Source organism: Chelon labrosus, assembly GCF_963514085.1.
Source record: "Chelon labrosus genome assembly, chromosome: 3".
In the NCBI taxonomy this organism is placed as follows: Eukaryota; Metazoa; Chordata; class Actinopteri; order Mugiliformes; family Mugilidae; genus Chelon; species Chelon labrosus.
In genome coordinates, this window is record NC_140339.1 from 10,789,722 (window position 1) to 10,816,391 (window position 26,670).

Here is a 26,670-nt window from a genome sequence, read left to right on the forward strand (position 1 = left end):
TGGGCGGCCAAAGCTCAATAATTCATGTGGGGAACGAAAGCTGGCCCATGTTTTTTCCGCTATCCATCAGAGAAGCTACTGTAGCTCAAATTGCTGGTTAAAAAGTTAATGCTGGTTCTGATAGAAAGGAGTCAGAACTCACAGTTTGTCTTTTATACGGTTGCGCTGACCAGTCAGGGTATCCATGCTGACACCTGTCCACTGCCGGTGTCTACAATGTGCCCAGGAGCATCAGAACTAGACGAAAGGAGCAATGGAAAAAGATGGCCTGGGTGTGTGCATCGTCAGCCTGGGGAACATGAGAAGAAGGCAAGTCGGCTGAGGCAGTGCGATGCTTTGGGCAATGTTCTGCTGGGAGTCCATGGGTCCTACCATTCATGTGAATGTTTATTGGACATGTACCTAAGCACTGTTGCAGACAATCGCCACTGTTAAGCAGGAAAACACCACAAGGATTGGTTTGAGGAACACAATGGCTTGACTTGGCTTCCAAATTCTCCAGATCTCAATCCAGTCGAGCATTTGCAAGATGTGCCGGACAAAGAAGTCCAAACTAGTCTGCAACGTGCATGACTTAAAAGGATCTGCTGCTAATATCTTGGTGCCAGACACCACGACACACCTTCAGAGGTCTAGTGGAGTCCATGCTTCGACAGGTCAGGGCTGTTCTGGCAGCAAGCGGGGGATCTACACAATATCAGGCAAGTGGTCAGAATGCTGTGGTTGATCGGTGTATATATAAAGAGGTTTTGCGTCACCTCAAATATACTTAAATGTTCAGAAAATACATCAATATTGTGCCTGAGGGAGTTTGTGGTGCAGTTAATGTGTTTCCTTGATGTGTTCTTATAACTGTGGGACGTCCATACATCTTGTCGGAGGTGACGCTCTTGACACCAAAGGTCATATCTCATTATGTTTAGTGAGATAATGAGATGAAAGCATGTACTGAGGGAAGAACACTTTGTTTTCAGTGATTGTTTTGTAGGATTTGACCACCAGAATGCCCTGTCCGGTATTTTTCAATTAAATTCAATACCCACATGATACTAGTATTTCTTGGCACATTAAAAAAATAATCCAGTGTTTTATGCTAAAACTGATTTCATATTAAAAGAGCTGCATGCCACACTTAAACTATACCGTTTGTTTAGTGAGTACAACTTTGAATTTACAATAAATGTTCCTAACTACAAACTAGACCCTTTATTTTAAAGGCAGATTAAACCTATTAAGGCCAAACAGTGATTCACACAAATGTTTAAATGCTTATTAATCTGGGCAACAGATGGCAGCAGACGACACTTTCACAGCTCGTCACACGTCCTCAAACTTGCCAACGAACAGACCTAGCGATGAATGAGACGCGCGAGGAGGCCCGGTGAGGACGGCGGAGGCCTTCTTTGAGCCGACACTTCCTGGTGGGATGACAGAGTGCTCCCTGTTCTGCTCTGGACATTAATTATCAAGCCGTGTCTGGAAGGCGCTTTGTCAAAAAGATTGATGAGGGGGCTGTCAGAGAGAGGGAACCAATCTGACTTGGCCGGGGTTAGAGGAAGGGCCTCTCATTCTCATGGGATGTAATAGTGGTAACTTGATTGGTGGTGTGATAGTCAAAGACCTGGACGGGGCCGTGTATGAGGAGACGGGAGTTGTGTAATCGTCTTTAAGAAGAAAAAAAAAAAAGCCACAGATGGAGAATCGTTGTTGGAAAGTTTTTTCTTTGTTAATAATTTATTTATTTAATCTTTAAGGGACATCTATTATCGTCCTCCTCTCCATACCGGGCTTGATATTATGTGAATGTGAGTCCAACTTTATGTCCTCAAAGGGATCCACAAAAAGGTCTTCTAAAGTTCACCTTAAGTCGATTCAAGGCGTCAATAATTTGAAACAGTGTCCAGGTAAATTAGGAAAAAGGACTTTTGCACTACAAAGAGTGTAACTTTGATTTGTCTATCTCACACTGCTGCCGCCTCATGAACTTTAGCATGCGTCTTGTACACAGGGCATGGATTTTGTCCCCGATTTCTTCTACTTTAAAACCTCTTCAGGAATTGATTGTGTTCTATTCAGAGGCAGCATGGATAGAAGGCAGGAACACTAGCAGATTATTTTAAGTTTGATTTGCCCCAATTTATTCTTCTACTCCCTACGATGGAGCTGAATGGAATTTTATTTATGGTGTTTGAACTATTCAGGAATTATTTTAACATTTATTGTCCCGCTTTTGGGAAAACAAGAAAGCAGCACACTGGACCAACTGGACCAAAACTACATCTGTCTGCAACTGGATTAAATCCAGGCTCAATACATTATACAACCCCCCACCCCCAAGTACCAGGCTCAGTTCAGACGACTGATGCTCCTGATGAGAAGAGCTTGAAACTAAACAGAAATCTACGGTCATTACGAGATCTCTCTAATCAGAACAAAGCACTGAGGACACATGTGTGCGGAGGTCTGTGAATGTGGTGAGTTGAAAGGGGGGGGAAGAGGAGGAAGAGGTCGAGGGGGTTTGGTCTGCTGTGTGGGATCATTACACACAGGGAGGAGAAAGAGAGAGGGTGGGAAGAGAGAGAGAGAGAGAGAGGGAGGGAAGGACGGACTGAGGGAGAGAAAGAGCCTGAAGAAAGGCAGCGGAGGAGACGGACATCAGGAGGCGTTGGCTGACACACAATCAAAACCCCGCAACCAGAAACAATGCCGAATTTTGGAGGCACCTGGAAAATGAAGAGCAGCGAGAATTTCGACGAGCTGCTCAAAGCTCTGGGTGAGGACAATTTACTCGTTCTTATATGAAGGTGTGAGCGCGTTTTAGTGAAATGTAATGCAGATATTAGACAGCAATCAAGGGTTATTTCACACAGCACTGAATGTTGAGTGAATAGTTTTTCATTTTTCAAACGTAAAAGACACAAACTGCTTCACATTTAAGATTCTAACCACCTTACACTGACATTTGAATAAATTAATAAAAATATATGTGATATCCACTAATTGAAGTCTCTAAATCTTAACTCCATCAGTTTTCTTTTTTTGCTGCAGTTCTTCCATTGAGTATAGACAAATGAGACAAATTTAACCCTGAAATAACTGGTTTAAATCTCAACAAAAGACAACAATCTTGTTGCACTGACAGTGATCTCAAGAGAAAACGGACTGAAGGGTTCTCTCATCCAAGTGTTTGCACTGCAACGGTGAGAATTTATGGTTTTTCCACGCGTCTCTTTCCCAATCTACAGGAGAGTTTAACAGCACCGACATTCCTTCCTCTCATCACCTTGTCACTGTGCCCTCCATGTCTGCAACATCTGCTGATAACAATCTCTGCTGCAGCTGCCTTTTATTATATATATATATATTTTTTAAAATATGAAAGTCCAACAGCTTTGCAGTGTAATGTCTCCTGACAACTAATAACCGACGTGTTTTCACTGTGTTATGACTCCGCCTGAGACAGACAGGTTGCTTTCACCTCTATGGACTCCCCTAGAGAATACACCAAGCATTAACTCATTATTTTCAGACCATTTCCAGAAGCAGAGAGGGAAAAAAAAATATTATTCAGTGTCAGTCAATATGGAAAGTAGGGTTGCTTGGTTTTAGACTTCTACTGTACAGCATTATGACTGGTCAAGTTAATGATTATCTAGTTATCCTAGCACCTCTCAGTGGGTGGGATATCGGGCAGCAAGTCAACATTTTGTCCTCAAAGTTGATGTTTTAGAAGCAAGGAAAATGGGGAAGTGTAAGGATTTGAGTTTGACCAGGGTCATATTGTGATGGCTAGACAACCAGGTCAGATAATCTCCAAAACTGCAGCTCTTGTGGGGTGTTCCTGGTCTGCAGGGTTTAGTAGGAACAGTGGTTCACTGGCGACAGGGTCATGGGCGACCAAAGCTCATTGATTCATGTGGGAAGAGAAGGTTGGCCCGTGTGGTCCGATCAAACAGACGAGCTACTGTAGCTCAACTTGCTGAATGAAAGGCAACAATGGGCACGTGAGCATGGAGTAGCTGTGGAGTAGTTGTTAGAGGTGCAGCTTGGGACCGAGGTGTCCCAGGTTTGCCTCCATGGCTGAGGTGCCCTGATCTAACCCCCAAATTTCTTCTTGGGCGCAGTCCTTAGAGGCTGCTGCCCACTGCTCCAACTGTACACACACTACTGTGTGAACAAATGGATGGGTCAAACAGCTGGAACTGCAATTTCCCCATCGCGGGACAATTAAGGGTTAAATGATTTTATTTTTAACCTGAACTGGACCACAAAGCAAAAGAATAAGGGGGCCTAGCAGAATAATGCACCCTGCCACAAAGCAAAAATGGAGCTCGAAGACGAATCCCCAAGAATGCAATCGAGCATCGAGTGGGATATGCTGGACAAGCAAGTCCGATCTATAGAGGCCCCATTTCGCAACTTACAGGACTTAAAGGATCTGGTGCTAACATCTTGGGTGTCAGATAGCACAGCACACCTTCAGGGGTCTAGTGGAGTCTGTACCTTGACGGGTCAGGGCTGTTTTGGCAGCAACACAATATTAGGAAGGTAGTCATAGTGCCTGATCAGTTTATGTGAGTCAGGGAGTCCATGCGGTGTCCTGTCATATGCTGAAAGCTCCTACAGTGGACACATGGGCATCAGAACCAGACTGAGGGGCAATGGGAGAAGGTGGCCTGGTCTGATGAATCATGTTCTCTCTTACATCACGTGGATGGATGTTGTACATGGCCCCAGGATGCTAAGAACACCACCTTGCCGTTACTATGGGCAAGTTCAGGTGGTGACACGTACCAAGGTATCATCCACATGAGTGCCAGAACCCAGGTTCTCCAGAAGAACATGACATTGTATTGAGATAAACAACATTATTCATTTGCCCAGTTGGCGGTTCTAATGTTCCTGCTGACCGATGCACTTTCAGGTGTGAACGCCATGCTGAGGAAGGTAGCGGGGGCGGCTGCATCCAAGCCCCATGTGGAGATAAGACAGAATGGCGAGCACTTCTACATCAAGACCTCTACCACGGTGCGCACCACGGAGATCAACTTTCTCATCGGCGAGGAGTTTAACGAGGAGACGGTGGACGGCAGGAAGTGTAAGGTAATTAAATTAAGCGGCGCAAACGTGAATTTTAATTTCTCAGATCTAAGATAAGAACATACGCATCTGGAAGGGAAGCAGCTTTATGCACCGAGATGAGAACACATCACAATAAAACTCACTCATTGCCATTAAACAGAATTGACCACCCCCCCCCAAAAAAAAGACTCAGCTGTATTAAGATGAGCCCTGACTTAAAACCCAATGGCTAAAAACCACGCGAAAGACTGATGATCCCTTAAAGAGTGACAGGACACAGAGATAAACACACAGTCCCCACTGATCTCACATTGATCACTTATTTTACTGCTGACATGAGGTGAAGCTGAGGGGATAAATACAGAGAACCTCATTAAACTGCTACTCTTCTACAGAGCCTGGCCACTTGGGAAACAGAAAACAAGATTTACTGCAAACAGACTCTTCTGAGCGGGAACGGCCCGAAGACCTTCTGGAGCCGAGAACTCAAAGGAGATGAGCTCATATTGGTGAGCAATCGTTTTTCTTCAAACGTTTACCGTAACTAGAGATATAACAACGGACAAGAAAGAGAGACCCGACCACAGCTGCTGACTCAGAGTGTATGAGGCATGGATTGTAATCCAGACATGTGTATCTCGTCCCATCAGTCTAAAGAAGGATCATCAACACAATGAGTCGGAAAATCTCTCACCAGATGTTGGGAGGTTTTGTGAAGTGGGATGAGGTGTCAAGTCTGGAAGCCGCTCGCCTGTATTCACATCTGGGAATTTTCCTTCCGCTAATAAGAAAACAAGGCATCAGCTGTAGAGATCGGACACGTGGAACCCATGCTTAAATAAAAAAAAAAATAGGTTGACAATTCAGTAATTCAGAGTTAAGTCTGTGTATAAGTTACAGGACTGATTTCTCTGTAAATTCTGTAGGACAAATATGAATCCAAAGACAGTAGTTTGTCAGCTTAGTTTAGCATAAAGCCTGGAAACGTATAGAAAAAGGGGCCTGTCTCTGTGCGAGGATGACAAAATCCACCTACCAGCACCTCTAAAGCTCATTAATTAATAGCAAATGTCTTGTTAGTTAAAAATAAACAAAACAAAACAAAACAGGTGTTATGTGACAGACTAATTCCTGGCTGGGAGCAGTTACTTTCTGGAGTCCTCACAGTTTGTCTGGTAACTTGATAAGTAAAATCTGCTGCCAGATTAGAAACACTCTCAATATACCTAAAACAAAACCCTGATGATCTATTTATAAATCAGATGTTGATTAATTTGAGCTTTTTAAAATCCCATATGTTGGAGTATTTTTGGCTTTTGGTTTGTTGCTCATATAACAAAAGGAATCGGAGATGTTATCTTGGAATTAAGGGATTAACAAAACTTTTCTGCCATCAGCTCTTATCTCGAAGATTTATCAGTTAATTAAAACTGAGATTAGAAATAATCTTAAAGCCTATTAGTAAAATTCTTTATGATTTTATAATCATTACAAAGGCGAGATACTCATCTGACTCTCAGCTGGAAGCACATTTAGGATCATCTCCAAACGTTGATCGCCGTGCCTGCACATTTACTGCCGAGGCAGAAACCAAAACTAGACGACGGGTCAAGCGAGGCCAAATGGTGGTGACACCAGATGTGAAAATGTTAAATGACGGTAATTTTCCAAAACACTCTGTATTTTCTGGGAAAAGTTCTTAACGCCCATGGTGGCTTGGAAACGCTGACCATTTCTCACATTTCCTTCTGTTCCCCAACCAAGGGTGTGGATAAACACGCCTGTATTTGTGAGATATCACATTATCATAATGCACTGTTTTTTATTACTTTTTGCAGCAGCAGAAGTCTGAAATGTGCATCTATTGGCTGTCATCCACATTTATAAAAAGAAAAAAATTTCTAAAAGAAAATCCTTTGTTCCAGTTTGAAGCGACACCTACGCATTTAGAGGCTCCACAGGGACACCCACTCTATACGTCAAAGGAATAAATGAACATATAACTGCGCTCCATGATCTTGCATCCGTCAATAACACTTGTGCCTCCAGTTGTTCGCTATTTAAAAATCACTGAAACAAAGCAGTTTTTCCTGTAAACATCTGGTTCTGGATTTATTGGCCAGATGGACATCAAAGCTTGGTCCAGTTTGGCCTCACTGACTCCGCTCTGCTCACAGGCAATCAGGGAAACATTCAAGAGGGGCGGTCATTTGGATTGGTTGCAGGTTTTCAAATGTGAAACTAAACTTTGAACCGATCAAATCTGTTTCTATTCAAGACGAGGGTGTGCACGTCTGTTGATGTTGGAGTGATGGACTGTAATCTAACAGACACGTGGGAACGAATCACTGGACAAAAACGTGACTTTCCAAAGAAAAAAGGCGATACCAGCGAGGAGGGAGAGTCCAGACAGAGTCCCAGCTGTTCTGTAATTTAAACACTGAACAGATCTATTGTTTGGACTTGAATAGTTTCAAGATAAAGATTTAGAATCAGAGATGATACAAAACGTAAAATACCTGAAACGGCTGAGCTCAGAGGCTCAGAATAAAGGCACACCGATCAGCCACAACATTAAAACCACTGACAGGAGAAGTAAATAACATTGACCATCTTGCGACAACCACCCACCTAGACCAGACCAGGTACCCCCACCCCATAGCAATGACACTCCTTGATGGCAGCAGACATCCCCAGCAGGATGCAGCCTGACACAGACACACACACACAAAAAGAGTTTAGGAACAACTAAAAAAAACACGAAGAACAGAACAAGGTGTTGACCTGGCCTCCAAATTCACCAGATCCCAAACTGATCACGTATCTGTGGGATGATCCACAGAGGTCCCTCCACTGGTCTGGTCCAGGTGGGTGCTACATGTCTAAGTAACATCCACATGAATGCCGGGTCCAAACGTTTCCCAGTGGAACATTGTATTGTTAATGTTATTCATTTCTCCTTCAGTGGTTTTAATGTTGTGGCTGATCGGTGTATATTATTTATTACTCTCTGCAGTACATCTGTTTGGAAGCAAAATCCTCCCACACACCTCCTAAATGGATGAATTGGATAAAGGTTACTCCACTTAAAGTTTATCAGCCCAGAAACTTGAAATGTTAACAACCTCTTCATTTTAAATCTTTCAACTTAGCCTCCATTAAACTGATTGAATGTATAATATTCTGCTCTGTGCTTATTCATCTTGGATGAACTAAAAGCAAATACATTCCCTCTTCTACTAACACAAGTTCCCTCTCTTCTCACTGAGGAATGTGATCGATCTTTCGGTATAAACAGGGAAAAAAAGAAATCCACATAAACTTGAATAAAAGCACTGGCCAGCAGATGAGGAAATTAGGCTCTTGGGGAGAGATGGATGGATGTGGAGCTTAATGAAGACAACATGTGGTGGCTTACCACACTCACTGTGATCCAAGATGGGTGGACTATAACGACCATTTAGGGAGTCTACAGTAAAACGGGGGAAAGGATGAATGCTCGACTCTTTTACTTGTCTAAGCGAGGGACCTCATCCACATCCTTTACATTTCCAGCCAATAAATATTGATTTGAAAGGATTAATGAAGTCCTCCATTGGCTGCTTTATGATGGGACCGGAGCCAGGTGAAATTGTGCGTCCGTGATGGCGTCGGGGGTCTAAATGTGTGCCCGTCCTCTCGTGGGCTCTAATTGGCCTCATTGATCACGCTGCTGAGAAATGCCACTGGACCCTGGTGTTACCTCCAGTTAATGTCTCCCCCGGCATCGTGCCGCGCGCCAGATGGAGTCGTCTCAGCTCAATTTTTCACAGCTACGGCCGGCTTCCCCGTCCCGCCACACCACATCGCCTGAGATAATGATGATGTGTGGCCCTGCACTCGTCCATAATGGTGGGCCCCCTGGGACTCCCATAAATCTTCGGGCCTGGTCACACCCACCAATAACCCGGGGCATCCAATGATTCGCACAAATCTTGATAGGAGCTTTTGTCGCGTCTGTTTCTGTAGCAGGCAGAAAATTAGATCATGATACCAGAAGGCATTTAAGCACTTTAATGTAGGCTTTGCCAAATTCGGATTTAGCGACTTCAATGCATGTCACTAAAAAAAAAATAAAAAATGAGCCAAGCTAATAATTACTGGATTAAGATAACGTAATTACTTCAATGGCAGGATGCAAGGGGGTGTCCCTTGGGTCCTGGTGCCATGTGTACCCTGGATAAGTGATGCACAGGCACCTGGACATCCACATCATGTAAAAGAAAACATGATTCATAAGACCAGGCCACCTTCTTCCATTGCACCACTGTGGTCCAGCTCCAAAATGCTCATGTGCCCATTGTTTGTGCTTTTAGCAGCGGACAGGGGTCAGCAATCCCCACATGGCATCAATGACCCCGTCGACAGTAAACTGCTTTTCCGTTCTTGGACACTTTTGGTAGATGCTGACTACTGCGCACCAGGAACAGCCCACAAGTGCTGAGGTTTTGGAGATGTTCTGACCCAGCTGTCTAGCCATCGAAATTGTGTCCTTGTCCAAGCCTCTCAAATACTGCTCCTGACTTCAAAACGTTCACTTGCCGTCTGGTCATAATGTTACGGCTGAAATGTGTATTAGAATCTGCAAAGCAAGTTCAGTCTGGATTTGTGATCTCAAAGCGAGAAACTATCAAGAACATTTCCTGTATGTAAGCACCACATGCCATAAATGGTTTGGTGGGCTGTGCTGTGCATCGTTCCCCTCTCTCTTAACTTTGTTTCCAGTCTACCTATTCACTGTCCGATCCAATAAAAGCCAAAGACAACATATATATTGTATAAAAAGCGAGAAAATGTCAGTGAAGCACGGTGACGAGATAGCTCTGCTGATCTGGTGTTGTTTTTTTTTTTCGTTTCAGATCTTTGGTGCCGATGACGTGGTCTGCACACGGATCTACGTCCGGGCGTAACAGGAGTCCACATCCTTCCACATTCAAACTTCCCTTGACACGCAATCCGTCAGTGTGACTAACTCACTAACACTTACTCACATTACATCTCCAATAATTTGTTGTGGTCGTCAGTGTGTTGCATCGTTGTGTAAATCACAGCTTTTGATTCCTCACATTTTTGTATATTTTTCATTTCCTTTTTTTAAAAAAAAAACGATCAATGTATGATTTTGTTACAAAAAGACAGGAGCAGTTCAGACGTCACCTGCTGAAGAGCTTCAGAGTGCATGTTTAGATATTTTTTGAAATAATAATAATGGCCCACAACATTAAAAAAAAACAAAAAAACAACACAACAGACATGAAGAAGTAAGTGATCACCTGAGATTCTTTCTACTCAAAGGATAGTTTAATGGCAAACACCATACTAACACTCATGTACATCATAAAAGTCAAGAGCAGAGACACAATAAACGAGGTACAAACGATGTCTTTATGTACAATCAGCTCCCTCTGGACTTCCTGTGGTATTCCGCTTTAAACACAGTAAATATAAAAATAAAAAGCCAAGTAATAAAACTGTTCCAAGATTGTCTGGAGCTGGTTACGTTACTGACCGCCGCCTTAAATTGAGCTCAGATGGAGAAAAAAGGGTGATATTTTGTCTTTTCCGTCTCAGAAGTTTTGTCAATCTGTACACCTAAACCGGTGTGTTTGCTTCCATCCTGCCTGTGTGTGTGAAAATTATTAATAATTCACCAACTGAATAGTTTTAGGTCGATTTTATGAGAACACACTTTCCAGCATTTAGTGTGATGTAAATCTATCTTTCAACTACAATATCTACAGCGCCAATTCCAACTTCAATAAACCACAGGGAGGAAAAGGCAATAAAAATATCTTTACTTTACGTCCCTCTTTTAAGGGCATACAACATTCACATTTGTATTTCAGCAGGAAACACAAACTGACTGGTTTGATAAACTGCAACTGAACGAATTATTGCTTGTTTTCTTGATCCTTAAACTGTACACGAGTGACACGGCTGGCATTCACGTACAGACGAGAATACGTCAGGAAGTGTTTGTCTTCAACACTGGCCGTACAAAAAACGAACACGACTCGCTTAGAGTCTCCGTTGGGGATTCGTTTTGCCACTGCTGAACCTGTTACCACGGGTTCTAGTCATTTCTTAAGGTTTAAATACAACAAAAAGTACTGTTAAGACTTCAGTACTTCAGAAAGACGGACATGCAGTATACTATTCTTTCAAAAAGGAGAAAACTGCCGCTCAGCTACATTCAATCATCTTAAAACCACAAGTGATACTTACGCCTGAAGGTAGAAATGCACAGAAAACCATCATCCAAACACGTAAAAAATGAGAACTTTTCAGCTAAACAAAGACTTTAGGGAGAACACAGACCAAAAAAAATGAAAAAAGGTCTCCAATTAACAACCTCTGGTACAAAAAAAAAAAAAACTGTTAATAAAATTCTCTTCAATCTCTAGCTAAAGATTTATACTATGTGTGTTAATGTACACTACACATTGAGGACATCCAATACAAAAAAGAAAAAAGAAAAAACAACATATCTAGGTATAAACAGTATATTTACACAACGTTTTTGGGCAATCATAAATTATTGTACATATTGCTGGCATTGTACGGATGCCGAGCGTCTACCCAGCAGTCGACATGTTGAATATGCGGAAAACATCCACAGGCTTTACAAGTTTACAGCTGTAAGTCTGAGCAAAGGTAACAGGTACTGGTTGTTGCTACCTAAAGAGAAAGGCTGAGGTTGTTCAGTTTCTATTTCTGTCAGATTCCTCATAAAACAGACACTCTTCACATCTGAACGGAGTTTTAAGAAAACCTTTTCCATGTTATTTTTTTATTTGAACTGCACCAAAGAGAAGCTTTAAAGAGTGTTTACTCTGTATATTTATCTCATGTAAAAAAGAATCCGCATTTATTGTAATAACTGATTAATGAGGTTGTTTTTTCTACTGTATGGATTATTGAGGGCAACATGTAATTCTTCGATCAGTGCAAGTCGTCAAAACATAAACTTCAGTAACTCCCTATTCGATATTCGTTGCAGAATTTGCAGTGTAAGCTTGAAAGATGAAATCCTGAATAATGATGTGTGTGAAGTGGACAGTTTACATCCCATTTGAATCACGGATCGACAACCTAAAAACATATTGGCAACTGAATCCGCTAACGGCAGGTTGGAGAATTCATCCCCGGCAGTTTGTTGTGTGAAGACTTTATCTGCCACAGTTTATCGAGAGAGGCGTGTACTACAGTGTTCTGTACTTCACCCGGTACTTGTTGATGTTGAGATAGTTGAGGACCTCAGGGTTGCAGGTGGTGGTGCAGGACAACTGATCTTCTTGTCCGTCTCCCATCAGCCACTTGCGGCTGCTGGTAGCCATGTCGTTGGTCACATGCTCCTCGGCCCAGGTGTCCAGCCAGGACTGAAAGCGCCTGTGCAGACGTGTGTTCACCCGCTGTTGGGACTGAAAAGAGAATCAACCAGAACAACACAGCTCAGTCTCAGCAGAGGAACCATTTATTCTGCTAGTGTAACATCAAGAAACATCTCCTTTGGGAACTAGAAGACAAATTCCTTCAAGTTTTCTGAAGGAACCACCAACGCACTACCTTAAGAGTAATTATTTATTTATCTTTATATATTTATTTGCGTGATTCGTAAAGAAAAGTTATAACCATAGCAAAAAATCCAAATTGACAGTACTCACATAGTCAGAGAAATGGTCAAGTGGCAAGTTCAAACTTCTCAGTACACTTAAACGACTTCCATGAAATACGAAAATCATGTGACTGCAGGGATCTTTGCCATAAGCAAATAAGACAATCTCCTATCTGAACCAATTTGAAGATATCTGAGACAACATTCTTGGTGAAAGGCCCTGTTAAGGTTAAGTGTTAAGTGGGAACTTGAGGATGCATTTCAGATCGGACCACTGAGGAAACATTTGATGGTGGTCTGGGCCGTTTTCCTTCCTTAGTAGTGTGAATACACCAATAATGTCCTGACCACATGCTAAATGGAGTCAAATTGAAGATAACAACTAACATCAGGGCAGAGATGAGCAATTTTAAAAAGAAATTTGTATTTGTCCCTTAAAGTAACACGATTTGAGTGAAATATTTCAACCCAATGCTACGTTCTTTGGCCTCATAAACAAAAGGATAACTGACCACATTTCTGGATTTTCTGATCATTTCTTCCACCCCTAGTAAAAGAAGAACAACTCTAGGCTGTGCCTACCTGATGAGCCCGTGTGAGTGCTGTGTGCCTGTACATATAGTCCTCTGACTTGCAGACATACACCATCTTGTAGGAGTTCAGCTTGAACATGCACTCCATCTTCAGCTCACTGTTGCCATCCTGCGATTTGTCCGAGGTCCCCTTGGTCATTCTTTCCTGTTGCAGCTGCTCCCATCCTCTCTGGCACTTACGTATCCTTCTCAAATTCCTGTAGGTCAAAACAGATTTGCAACCATGAATAACACTGACTGGCAGCAAGAAAAAAAAAAATCTCTTGATCACCCCACACATCGAAAGAGTGCATCACACTTACAGGGAAACTTATAATTTCACTTGAACAAGTTTTATTGGTATTTGACAGTATGCACTGTGCAGTTTTAAAGCCTTGGGGATGTGATCAGTCACAATACACATGAAAATAAGCAAATCTGTGAACAGTATAGTCAAATTTGAGAGGACTGTCCTTTTAAACAGTTAATTTTAAACCCATGCATTGAAACTCACCATCAACAGGGTTAATTAGTTAGGGAGTCAAATCATTCGTGGGAAATGTTGATCTATAAGAGCAGCAGAGGCAGCAGTCTGTACAGTGCACTTCCGTTGCACATTATTCAAACCTAAATATGTTTGGCAAACAATTGAAAATTAATCCCAATTTTGTGCAGGTAACAAAAAAATGCAATTATTCACCCCACCTGAATGAAAGTTTTAAATGTGTACTTACCACAGAGGGTACAGGTGAGCGAGGACTGAAACCATGAAGCATTTTTTTGCATTCAGGGCTCCACTTAAAAGACATGACAGTGAGGCCAATTTCAAGTAAAAACCGTTAGAAACAAACACTAGAAAACTGCTGCCTGACCAGATACCAAAATATGAGCTGAGGATACTTTGATGTGCACATACTTTCACCAACAATGTACAGAGTGTTATGATCGTGAGATGAAGACCCAACACAACTGGAAAGGAAACTGCTGAAATTTCACTGCCAGAGGAGATTTTTTTGTGAAGGACAAATTCTTTTGACCTCTTGTGCTGCTGGTCTCTCATAGATTTGATGAAAAGAGAAAAAAAAAAAAGACAGGATGTGGGTGAGCCCACTGATAAATCATAGTTAAGTACCAGATTTATGCAATGGGTTAAATAAAAAGAAAACTAAGAGCAGGTCTTTGCGTTTTAAAGTATTTTGAAATGTTTATGGTAATGGACAGCCATCTCAAAGAAACAGAAAGCACCAAGAAGAACAACAGACAGGTTTTAATGTGCATCACTCATCCGGAGCGGACACAGCCACGCCGTCACGCACAGCTCTGAGGTGTCGGGAAAGAAATACACCAACATATGAACATACAATTTAGACAATCATTTTTATTTACAAACCCTACTCCTCTGTACAAGTGTTCCAGATAATGTGCTTGACCAGAGTTTTAAAAAAACCTATGAGCACTAATCTGTCAAACCAGTGGAAAATCTCACCAACAACAAAAAGTTGCAACGGGAGTGCACTGTCTCCACTGAAAATGATTACAAACATAACACTGAGTATAACAGACTTAAACAAATGGACATTTGAACATTTACAGTTGCAAACAATGATTAAGTCACATACAGGACCTTTGATCTGGATACAAATCACAAATAAAGGGCATGATAGTGTAGAAAAGGAAACTGTGACTTCCCTGTCCTTTCTTAACAAAGTCTCTCAGGTTCTACACAAGAGCTTCAGTCTCTCAAACTCAGGTAAAAGACATCAGAGAAAAAAAATTAAATAAAAATGACAAAAGTGGAACCCATTTGTTTTGCTTTTAGTTTGTGCATTAGCTGACTTTCGTTACACAATGAAAACCATCATCTAAATTCAATACAATGTCAATAATCAAACCAATGATTCCTTTTTGCTGTCTAAGGTGAAAATTCAAAACCCACAATCAAGCCAAAACCATCTTAAAAAACCTTACTGACAATAAATAAAATTCCCATTAAAAAGGAACTGAATCAATGAATAAATAAATTGCATTTTTAAAAGATGACCATGTAAAGTGCAATCTTTCATGTGAGGCAGAGGTCAGAAACTGAAAAGATGATGTTTACAGCCAATGAGAATCTAAACAGCGACTGCAAGCACTTCACGGCCACTGTCCAGTAAAGTCTTGACAACTTCCTCAAACCTTTTGTTGTTGGTCTTTTACTAAAAAAAAAAAGGCAGAGCTCTTATGCCCACATTTATGATTTAGAGAAAGTTTTCTAAGTCAGGCCTGTGCTGAAGTGCCACTGTTTCTATCTCTATCTCTGAAAATGAGTTGTATTTGGCAGCTGGTTTGGCTTGTCAACAGTGGAGTGGCTGATCAGCTGACTAGAGCCTCAGGACAGAAGCTTTAAGTGTGCAGACAAGAGGGAGACATGGCTGGAGCCTCACCTGGGGAGGAACACCGGTTTCTGGGCCAGATGCTCACGCAGCTCTGGGGATGCAGAATCTGAGTTCAGGTACCTGCCCACATAGTCTGACCACCTCTGTGGAGAATAGAGAAAACCATTTACAGCGTACAAAGAGTGAATCCTGTACTAAAGAAGACTGGATGTTATAGTATTTCAAATTTGCAATAGTTAACCTTCAATCCCAGTGTCGTATCTAAGAATATTAGCCAATATTTCTACTGTTTCAATATAATACCTGCAAGATTTGGATATTTAAATTATTATTATCACAGCTAATGAGTTGCTGTCTTTATGTACTGTATGCACTGCACTCAAATTAGAAGTCGTACTTCTGCATCTGCTGGCTCATCAGAGTTTTCCTCTTCTGTGTCCAGCAGCTCCATCGCCAGACTGACAGCGCCTCGGCTCTTCACGAACATCAACTGGATCAAACACAAAAACATCAAAAGAAAATGCCTGTTAACAAAGTGTTCAAAATAGTTTAGACTACTGTGCAATATCATAATTTATTTCTAGGCTTTTGGTACCTTGAAGCAGTTGTCATCTGACATGAGCTGCTCTGCTTTGCGCTGGTAGGCCCCCTCTGCTGTGGCCCTGGATGTCTGTGTGGACAGTGTGCCTCCCGTGGCTTTATTCACACATTCGCTCAGGTACATGTCCGTTACACGCGCGCACACATCATCAGTAACAAGGTGCTGGAGCTGTAGAAACAACAGATTTAGCAGAAACAAGTTCAAAGGTCTTTTCAACCAACACAGGACTAGTTTGGTTTTCGTTTCTGAACAAAGAAAGACAATCACTGACATCTACGTCATGATTAGACGTGTACTAAACGGAAGAATGGTTATATGGTTGCCCGAAGAAATTTAATTTAGCAACAGAAAGTAAGTGTTCAAATCAAAGGATAAGATTAATTGTGCTGACCTGCCGGACAATGCTCTGTATGAGTTTGTCCATGGTGAAGGCAACATAGGCATGGATAGTAAACATTTCCCTCAGGGAGTCCTCGTACTGGGTAGGCTCCATGTTTCCATCCAAAAGATTACGCACCATTTCCAGAAACACAGAGTAATAGTCCTCTACATCGACATCCACTGCAAAAAGAGAATTGTAAATGTGTTAGTTAAGGTATATTTCCAGAAGATGAGTATAAATAAGTATTAGTGAATATTTGAGAGAAGGATAAAACTGCAACGATCACTTACTTGGCTCCTTCATCTTAAGCTGAATTGCTGGATTTTCATTTTTCTCCCTTTTGAAGCCCAACACTTCTCTTTCCCACTCTCGCTCACGGGTATCTTCCTCAATCTGTTTCTCGGCTTGCCCATAAATTCGGAGCAAACGTGAACAGAGGATGTGGTGAAGACGAAGGAAGGTATACCAGTAGTTGTTAACGAAGAACAAGTTATAGGCTTCATCGGTGCCCCGCAGCTTCTGAGCGGCCGTGTTGCTGAACAGGAGCTTGGATTTTGAAGGGCTGCTGCCTGGCAAACCATTGTGCTTCTTGGGGCCATCTTGCTCCATTTCCAGGTCTTCTTCCTCCTCTTCCTCCTCCTCTTCCACATCAGAGAGCTCCCCTCGCCGTGCAAACAACAGGTCAGGGATAAAGTGGTGGATGATCTGTTTGATCTTGCACTTGTCTTCTTTCTGGATGCCCACCTGTCTTTTGACGTGGTGGATGATGAGGGCAGCAGCGTCCTCCAGGATTTGGTTGTCGTCATATGTCAGGGTCATGTGTGGGCCGCTCGGCGGCGGTGAAGCAGTTTCCTCTGATGTTCGTTCCTGGCGCTGCAGGACACAAACAAGTACCACTTTATAAAACCAAATGTGTTGTGTAAAACATTTACAATCAAGCACAATTTACAATAAGGGATGCACAATATTTTCAAAGCCATTAGTTGACTGGTTGATAAGTTAGTCAGGGCCTCTCCCTCCTTGAAGTTTACATCTTCACAACATCACCAGAGAGATGAAAGGATAAAAGATGCCACAAGATTTAAGGTGACCAATAACTTAAATGCATTCTTTTTTTTTTAGACTATAAAGGCTCTCTAGCCATGGGTGTTAAAATGATAACTTACGTCATAATATAACGTCTCAATTTCATTGAGCAAAGTCTTTGAACGCAAGACTTTGGTGTCATTCTGCTTGAAGTTTATCCCTTGATGGTCGAGTGACTTCAGGTAATACTTTTCATTCTGCTCCCGCCAGATTTTGTTGAAGCCCCTCTGAGCTTCTCTCCATTCTTCCTCCTTCATTTTTAATCTGAAACGGTGACAAAAAAAACAATGATTTGCAACCCTGAGTGTTTCGAAACCAAAGTATGAACATCTGTTATGGCCTAGCTAGAGGTAGATAAGAACTAGAATCAGATCATTACCTTTTTAGCACTATGGGAACAGACACAGCGGGGTTTTTCTTGAGCCCATCAATGATGTCTGGGGCTTTGTCCCCGTATATCCTCTGGATAGCTTTGCGGTGAATGACCTCAGAGGAGCCACCCATTGTGTTGTCCAACTTGAAACGCAGCTGCTCCTCAGCTGACATGCGAGAAAGCCTCCGCTGCACTGTCTCCAGGGCTCGGATAGTTGCAAGGTTGGTTTCCAAAACAACATCCAGCTAAACGGGATGAAATCACAATGAAATGATGAAATTAAAATGTCTGATTATCGGTGTTTTAGACTTCTGTCTTTAAGGCTTGCAATCTTCGGACACCTGAGCAAAGTGCAGCATGCACATGCCCTAAAACGACCTATAGTATTTGTGAGTTGGATTAGACTGAGTGTTTCTCACCTCAAAGCGCTCATCCTCACATCTGTAAATGTGTTCCTCATATTGAGTCTTCTTGGAGCTCACAAATGTGGAATCCTCAGACCATGATGGAAACGACACCCACGTGTCATTCAAAACCTGTAATAGGACATTCAGTTCTCTTTAAATTTCCCGGTTGACAAAACAAACATGCAATTCTGTTTAATTGGCAGCAACGCAACAGAAAAGGCAGAAAAGTAAGTGATTAAATGAAGCGGTATAAAGGGATTAATATTCCAGTTCAACTAATAAAGATATTATAGTTTAGTTTATTATATAAACAAATATAAATAATAATATAAAAAGAAAATAATATATGTGTAGTCTTACTTTTGTTTAACTGACGAACAAGTTAACTATTATCCGTATATTTCACAGGGATCTAGTGCTTGCCAAAGGTTCAATTCAGCACCATCCGAACATAACATCAATTCCTATCCAATAATATTGATGCTGTTGTACCTGCTAGGCTTGTGAAAGAGAATAAACAGCTTGTCGTGTTGTAAATACCTTTAATAAGCAGACTTCCTTCAGTGACTCACCTCTCTACACAGCGGCGTTCTTCCTGTGCACTTGGGCTGCTGGTAGCTCTTCGGCAGTGCTCGATAGCTGGAGCCCAGCCTCTTGCAGGAAGCGTAGTCAATCTCCATGGCGATGCCCTCTGTTGCACGCTCTTTGGGTAAAGTCTCTGTGTGGCTCGACTCCCCATGACTAGACTCTCGGTAGCCCAGGAAGTTCTTAAACCACGTAAAGAGCTCTGGGAATTTTCTGTCAGTCAAGCCACAATATATATAAGTTAATAAATGGGTCACATTGGTTATATTACCAGCAATCATAAACTTCTTTTTGTTATTTAATGTTACGCATCAAAATGGTACATTTCCTTCAAACATATCTCCATTGTACTGAAGATCTGTTTGTAACTCAAGTGTCTAGTTCTACAGACAGTTATTATATATAATGCGTAGCTGCATGTGGATGTTTAAACTCACCCAAGAAATGGGATAACCAACTGGACCAGCTCAGTGCGTGAAATCACTTCCTGGTTGAAGATGTGCAGACACCGCAGGAAGTTGTCATACGCCTCAGAGCTCCGAAGAGCCTTCTTCACCTGTTGACAAAAAAGTGAATGAAGATTTAATCAGATCATAATCATTTTGACAATAATTCATATTGTCTTCATACAGTTACTGCAGGACTTTAAAATACTGATAATGAATGTAACATCACTGACCTTCTCAAAGAACATAGTTTCGGTGCTGGTGCTGTGTTTGCTGACATCAGCCATGCCATGATCCTTACCCATTATTTTGAGTTTCTTCTGAAAGGGTATAAAAGTAAAACTTGCGATTATTGACAGCTATCGAAAGTTTTATTTTGAAGATGGCCAATGAAACCTTCCTAAAAACAAGTTGATTAAGATTCAACATTTCTGTTTTAGGTGCTGTGGTAATTCTGGTCGCAATATTGTGTAAACACTGTTGTGCGAATTTCTTTTAATATCTAGTCTAATCTCACTGACAACCCTCAGCATGTAAAGAGGTGTGTACCTTGACAGGCGGTGTGACACCCACTCCAGCAGGTCTCCTGAGTGGCAGTCCGTTCTGGCTCAGCCTCTGTTTGTTGTTGAGGATGGGTCTCTTTACTGTGCCGCCATGATCGTTACGAACTGACTCCGCCCTGTCTGGTGTCGTCTTGCCCAGCAGCTGAAAAGAGGACAGCACATCATCAAAAACGAGATTTATTTATTCTCAATATAAGAAATGCACAAAGCTCTGGCAAAATAAGAAGCAATGATGGTGCTTAATGAATGTGGTGTGACAAAACATTTATTTTGCTTAACTTACCATTTCAGCTAGTAAGAGTGATTTTAAATGTTTATGGACCGTTTATTGTAGCAGCTATTATAATGACAAATCTCAAAACGACTTTTTAAAAGAGAGATGCTAAATTAATTTTACCCACTGCAACGAAGAAGTAGCAAGGTTTTTGTACAAAACTACACAGTGATTTGAAAACAAACAAACACATTTTCAGACTTGATTCCACAGCTAAGAATCAATCACAGCAACAGCCACGTTAGTTTAGGTCACGTTGAAATTGGCCTCTCTGTACGAGAGGATTTTCAGAGACTCACCATTGAGCTGTTTGCATCAGGCAGGAACTGTCCAAACTCTGACAGCAGGTCCTCCTGGTTCTTAAAAAGCCTTGCCACTTGAGTGTAGACCTCCTGCTCAGTCAGTGCTGGGGTGTAGTTGCCTCCTGCCTCTTTAGCATTTCGTTGTTCCTTCTGGCAAATTCCAAAAAGAGGAAAAGTGAGTTTCTTTTGAAAAGCATGTAAAAATGCAGTTGTAAGCTGGGTCAGTCAAATATATTCTACAAATGTCCAGATATGGTTTTAAACTAGAGTACATTCCCTTACCTGGTAAGTGTGCAGGATTTCCAGGAAGGCTTTGTAAATGTCTGGCTGACCCTGGAAGCGGTTCTTGATCTTGTTGACATAATTTATAGCATGGTTGAACTCCACAGGTTGGTTGTTCTGAAGAGGTGGCCCACTGGATGGCGTGCTGCTGACAGGTGTGTGGGACTGAACTGAAGGTGAGCGTGGTGAGGCATAAGACGGGATGGATGGATTTGGCTGGCTGGTGGGTGTATGGGCTGGAGACTGAACTGGCTGTTGAGGAAAAACAACAGTGCACAAGTAGATTACGACACTAGTCCGTCTAGAAAAGGAGACCGATATCAAGGTCATGTAACGCACTTCAGCTCAGTGACAAATATGGAATATACATTCTACCTTGCTGGTTTTGGCTGGAGCAGGTTGGGCAGCTACCGGTGGAGTGGTGGTAGTGTTGGAACCAGGCTGCGGCAGATTCTGATGCTGGTGGTGGGTCACAGGTTGGGTGGATGCTCCACTCACAGGGATGTTCTGAACAGAAATACCATGTGGGGTAATATAGTGGATTTGGCCTGGCGTGGTCACGTTGACCAGATCGTTAGTTTGAACCTCAATCTTGTATCCAGGTGGCAGGAAAGTGTTAAACCCCATAATGAGGTCTGGGTGGCCCTTGAAGAGCTGGGACACACGGTTGATGACTCCAGGAGTGTCTATGCTGTAGTGGCAGAATGAATAATGTTACTTTAGATTGTGATTCAACTGAGTACACAGATATTGATTTGCATGTTACATGTTGGAATTTCACACACAGAAAAAACATAACAACATTAAATAAGAACTCACCTTTGAGACTTGAACTCCTTCATAATATCAAGGAAATCATTATAAACTTGTGGCTGATTCCCAAACTGCAGCTTAACTTGATCTAGATAGGACAAGGCATCTTCAACCTGCAAAGTAAAACGTGAGAAATTATTGGAAGGCGCCCTCGGGCTAAATCAGATATTCTGCAACCCCTCAATGCTGAATAAATAAACAATTTGGGAAAAATGTTTCAGATGCCTTACAGTGTAATATTAGAGATCTAGCAAGAAATCAAATCAATATTTAATATTCTATATCAAACGTCAACAAACTTAATCTCGACAGAAGTTTGTATAACTTTATTTTGGCAGAGAGATTTTAAAGTTCACGTAGAGATACCTTCAGTCGCTGGAATTGCTGCTGCCCTTGGGACGAAGTCATGGGTGCAGGTGGATGAACATGACCTTGAACCACTGCGGGACCTTGTGACTGAACTGCTAGACTGTGTGTGTGGGGACCAACGTGAGGTGCAGTACTGTTGTGTCCATGTCCATGTCCACTCGTAGTCTGGGGCAGTGTAGGCACCTTTTAGGAAGAAATATAGTGGAGGTTTAGCTAAATTACACTGAATAAAGGACTCATAACAAAATAAATAAACTGAAACTTAATTGTGGAACATTTAAAATACAAGAACAAAACTATTTTCCAATAAACATTAAGATCGGGGAAGCAATCAATCTATCTGTAAATACAAGTTTTTTCGCTCATCCTGACTCATATCAATATATACACTAATTTCAAGGTTAATATAATCATCATACCTGGTAGCCCTGGGGAAGCGAATACTGGATGCCAGTTGATGGCTGCATGCTGTCTGCAGCTGCCTCTATCACAGTAGTGGCTGGGGCGAGGGCCCGGTGCTGGAAGCTTTCTGCAATACCTTGAACTGGGGGACGGCGTGACTGCTGCTGCTGAGGCGCAAATATTGGTTCCTGGTCCTCCACACGCCTCTTCATTGTATACACATGCTCAAAGGGGCTAAAAAGGACAAACACAAACAGACAATTAACAGACAGTTGGCAGCTGAACTTTTAACAAATTGTTTTAAGCATTCTTTAACAGTGTCCAATTTTATTTTGCAATGAGGAAAAACAATGTGGTGCATTCCTTTTTAAAGGGAATGACCTCAACTTTGAGGAACTTGGCGAGTTTCACAAATGTCCAGTATATCAACATCATCTAAACAAGCATTCCCTGCTAACAAGTTATTTCATTGTAGTTCGAGACAGGGTGGTCTTTATTCACCATTTGTTGTTCTAATAGGAAATAAATAAATATAAATCTGATTAAACTCTGACAGTTTTTCCTTAAAAAAGCAGAGATGACAAGTGTACCTGAGGTGACTGAGTTAGATTTCACTAAGTCCATATTACTGTTTCCTAGGCTTATAGATTTGCATATTTAGAGTGTACCAACTTTATTGCAAACTGTGTACTGATGTATAAATTAATAAATTACTTCCAACTGCTTTAAGAACTGGTTATTTATTTGTTTGTGTCAGAGAGATGGAACTTTTTCATAAGATAAACATAAATATTGCACTTAAAAGAAGAAAAACACATGTTAAATGTTAACCAAGTGACTAAGAGTCAGTCTTTACACAGAAAGTTATTTTTGTATAATTAAGCTCCGAATACAACACTATGATCGGTCTCGTAATATTTCCTTAGAGCAAACCTAAGGGAGGCAGCTTAAAAGGTAAAAATGTTGATGTTTGGTGGTGTTCTGTCAGAACTAACACCGGCGTGCAAATTTTCCCACACTAACAGGTCTCGTTGGTGTACGTTCTTAACAGCCACAGCAGTGACATTAAGTTATTTTCAACACGAGCAGTTTATTTTAAACTGAGCCTATACATGTGCCTGATGACTTAAAGATCAATGAGATCCAAACCGCTAGCATTGTTCAGCAGAGTGGCTGTGACAACTGGTTAGGGACCGTCTCACATGAGGCATTCAGGCGCGGTGAAGTTACCGAAGTTATTATTGTTATTATTATTCAGTAAGAAATATTTATTTGGCACTACTAAATACGCATATAATTTACCCCATGGCCAATATTTATTATTAAAATCATTGCTTTAAAGAAAGTCATGTCTGACACACAATAATAATTATCCACACTGTGTCCTATGATTTGGTCTCGGCGGAAAATTTGTGTTCAGCTTCCTCAATTTTTACCATAACATTTCATTTTATTTTCATTTTATTTTATTTGTCAATTACACCAAATACGATGATTGCATAACACCCACGAGACATGTAGTCAAACGCTTTCCGCACAATCCATACACTTCCACTGAGAAAAGTAATTTGTTGACGTTCCCTAAGCCAACGTCATTGCATTTGGTCAACGGAGAGCAGACATTGTGCCTCACTGCTTCACACCACCTATTTCGGAAAACACGACGGCTGAGCGTACGGTCTTCAGTCGCCGAGATCGTGTCTGTCGCATATCCAGCTTCATATATTCTTTGCCGAAACGCGAAGCAAATACGGCAGACAGTAAAAGGGCAAGAAATTTGTCGAGTGGCGATTAAAAAAAGAGAGCTAAAAGCCAACATTTCCAGGCATGTAGGCGCTGTCTCTCTCTCTCTCTCGCTCGCTGTAGCCCTGCCTTTATCCCCTCCCCCTCTCTGCCAAACACCGAGCTTAACGCTATCCGTTTTCGGCGAGCTGACCGCTTTCGCTTGTCTGACGTTGACTTTTGTCCGAGCTTGAAGTTTCGTGGCAAGCAAGCTAACGTCTGCTATATGCGAGCAAACGGTTGATTTGCAGAACAGAATAACCGACGTTCGGTTTGTCAATGTTGGGTCATCGCTGAAAGTCCTCAGTTAAAACGGGACTTTCTTAAAACAGTCGACGAGCTATACATGTTGGCCAACTGACGTTACCCTTGCTTGCTGGGTAGAAGACGTCGAAAAACCTGCCTAACCCAAGCCGACACCACGACAACACAATCGGCTGAATAGTTTGTAACATATGGGCTACCGGTACTCCAGTGTACCGCAGTTAAATTAAGCTGCATGGCCAGTAAATCATTTTGACCATGCTAAGTGGTTAGCTCAGGAAGAACCGTAGCTAGCTAACAAGCTAGCACTTAGCATGGCTAACACTAACGTCGCAAAAAACGTCAAGTTCTGCGATAAGTTCGATTAAAAGAGACTTATTTGCCACACAAACTGCTGCTTTAGCAGTAACGCTAGTCTCAGACAAAGGCAGAAAAATCTGACATACTAACTGCAAAAATACATGTTGTCAGGTCAGCCCGCTTATCATTAGCCTGTCAGCTAATTCACGTTCGCCGCTCTGAGCTTGCTAGCCTCACTGACGACTAGCTTGCTGAACTTATCGACGCGGCAGGCTAACGTAGCCGCTACTTAAATACCACGTTATTTTACCGGAAGACTAAACTATATCGACATGTTAAAGTCACAACAGAATAGCAGGAATTGTTAGCTCGCTATTTTGTCTGTTCGGCAAGGTTATGGAGCAGCTAACAGATTGCTAGCACAACAACCAACCCCCATCATCACTACAGGGTCTCTCCGGTTAGCTAGCTAGCACTAGTTTAACTTACCTCGAGCAACTGCCGCCAGCAACACCTTGACACACCGGTGTAACGGATCCCCGCCAGAAACCCGCTACTCGTGCATTCACCCGGTGGTGACAAGAAGTGAAGTTCTGGAAAGTGGTCGCAAATGGAAATGTCAAAAAATGAAATTGGCCGTAGTGGCTACGTCGCTAACAACAGTGTATGTATGAAGCGGTGTTCCTTGAACATAGGGGCGTGGCTACCATGAAGGCGGGCTAGGCTCCTCCCAGTCTGAGCTGCGATTGGTCAGCTGTGCAGAATGAAAACAAATACAGTAAAGGCACTGGGCCAGTATCTTTGGTTAAAGGCGTCTTGTTAGTTTGTGCCCATGTCAAATGCAGGTTTATTTGCACTGTATAGAGTTGCCATTTTAAATGCCACAGAAAGAGGACTTTATAAAATGTATGCACTATAAACTACAAGACATGCCAGTTGCATTACAGATGTTAAACATGAACCAATCTGCAGAAATATCTGCTTCTACAATATTTACTTAATATACATGTTCTACACAGTCACAGCAACAAATATCTTTTAAAAAAAATTTACAGCTCCAAGCACTCCCTTTTGACCACAAAGGTATAAGAACAGGGGAGGTCAGTGATGGGTTTGCATTAGGAACAAAAGTAGTCGGGTTGTCTAGACTCAATAAATAGTATGATGTTCATATTTTATTCTTTCAACATATAGTATGTCAATTTAAGGTATAGATTTAGAAATGTGAATTACATTAATTAGTGTTTGTAACAACCTTTAACATTATAACATAACTAGTTACTAGATACTGGTCCAAAACTGCTCTTTATTTTTATTCTTTCTACTTACATACTCACTTGCGGGATGAATAAAAGATTACCTTTTATTATTTAAGAGTAAAGTATAGGTTAGCTCGCCTTGATCACATTTCTGTTTACATTCATTCATTCATCTTCTGTATGTACCGCTTGTTCCTGTGAAGCTTTGCGGGGTCTGCTGGAGTCTATCCCAGCTGTCATCGGGCGAGAGGCAGGGTACACCCTGGACAGGTCGCCAGTCTATCACAGGGCTAACATAGAGAGACAGACAACCATTCACACTCACATGCAAACTATTACCCAAATAAAATGCATCAAAATCATAAGAATGTACTTCAGCATACTACTGCCTAACTTCACTAAACTGACTCTTTTTCTCTTAATATCCTGAAATAGCCAAGTAATTGATCATCAGCTTTGTAACAACACAGAACAATGCCACTTAAAACTTGGTA

The 26,670-nt window shown here is 41.7% G+C and overlaps 2 protein-coding genes across 3 annotated transcripts; one reads left to right on the plus strand and one right to left on the minus strand.

Annotated features, from left to right (window-relative positions):
- The first annotated feature begins 2,615 nt into the window (after positions 1 to 2,615).
- On the plus strand, positions 2,616 to 11,483 carry LOC311486013 (cellular retinoic acid-binding protein 1). The gene is made up of 4 exons (XM_084541759.1): positions 2,616 to 2,773; positions 4,925 to 5,103; positions 5,478 to 5,591; positions 9,981 to 11,483. The coding sequence occupies exons 1-4, from the start codon at positions 2,704 to 2,706 to the stop codon at positions 10,029 to 10,031; spliced, it is 414 nt and encodes a 137-aa protein (XP_084397885.1). The 5' UTR covers positions 2,616 to 2,703; the 3' UTR covers positions 10,032 to 11,483.
- On the minus strand, positions 10,222 to 26,106 carry LOC311486012 (paired amphipathic helix protein Sin3a-like). 2 transcript variants are annotated; one of them, XM_084541757.1, is made up of 21 exons: positions 25,407 to 26,106; positions 22,589 to 22,805; positions 22,167 to 22,352; positions 21,807 to 21,913; positions 21,363 to 21,678; positions 20,988 to 21,239; positions 20,703 to 20,855; positions 20,116 to 20,271; positions 19,800 to 19,886; positions 19,558 to 19,676; positions 19,108 to 19,333; positions 18,548 to 18,664; positions 18,135 to 18,373; positions 17,836 to 18,019; positions 16,960 to 17,542; positions 16,679 to 16,848; positions 16,282 to 16,455; positions 16,084 to 16,176; positions 15,735 to 15,829; positions 13,319 to 13,526; positions 10,222 to 12,542 (listed from the first exon to the last, which is right to left on the minus strand). In XM_084541757.1, exons 2-21 carry the CDS (start codon positions 22,781 to 22,783, stop codon positions 12,324 to 12,326), a joined length of 3,879 nt encoding a protein of 1,292 aa, XP_084397883.1. In that variant the 5' UTR covers positions 22,784 to 22,805; positions 25,407 to 26,106; the 3' UTR covers positions 10,222 to 12,323. The 2 variants fall into 2 exon arrangements, with proteins under 2 accessions (XP_084397883.1, XP_084397884.1); XM_084541758.1 differs by lacking the exons at positions 10,222 to 12,542; positions 13,319 to 13,526 and adding an exon at positions 14,667 to 15,506.
- Positions 26,107 to 26,670: the final 564 nt, after the last annotated feature.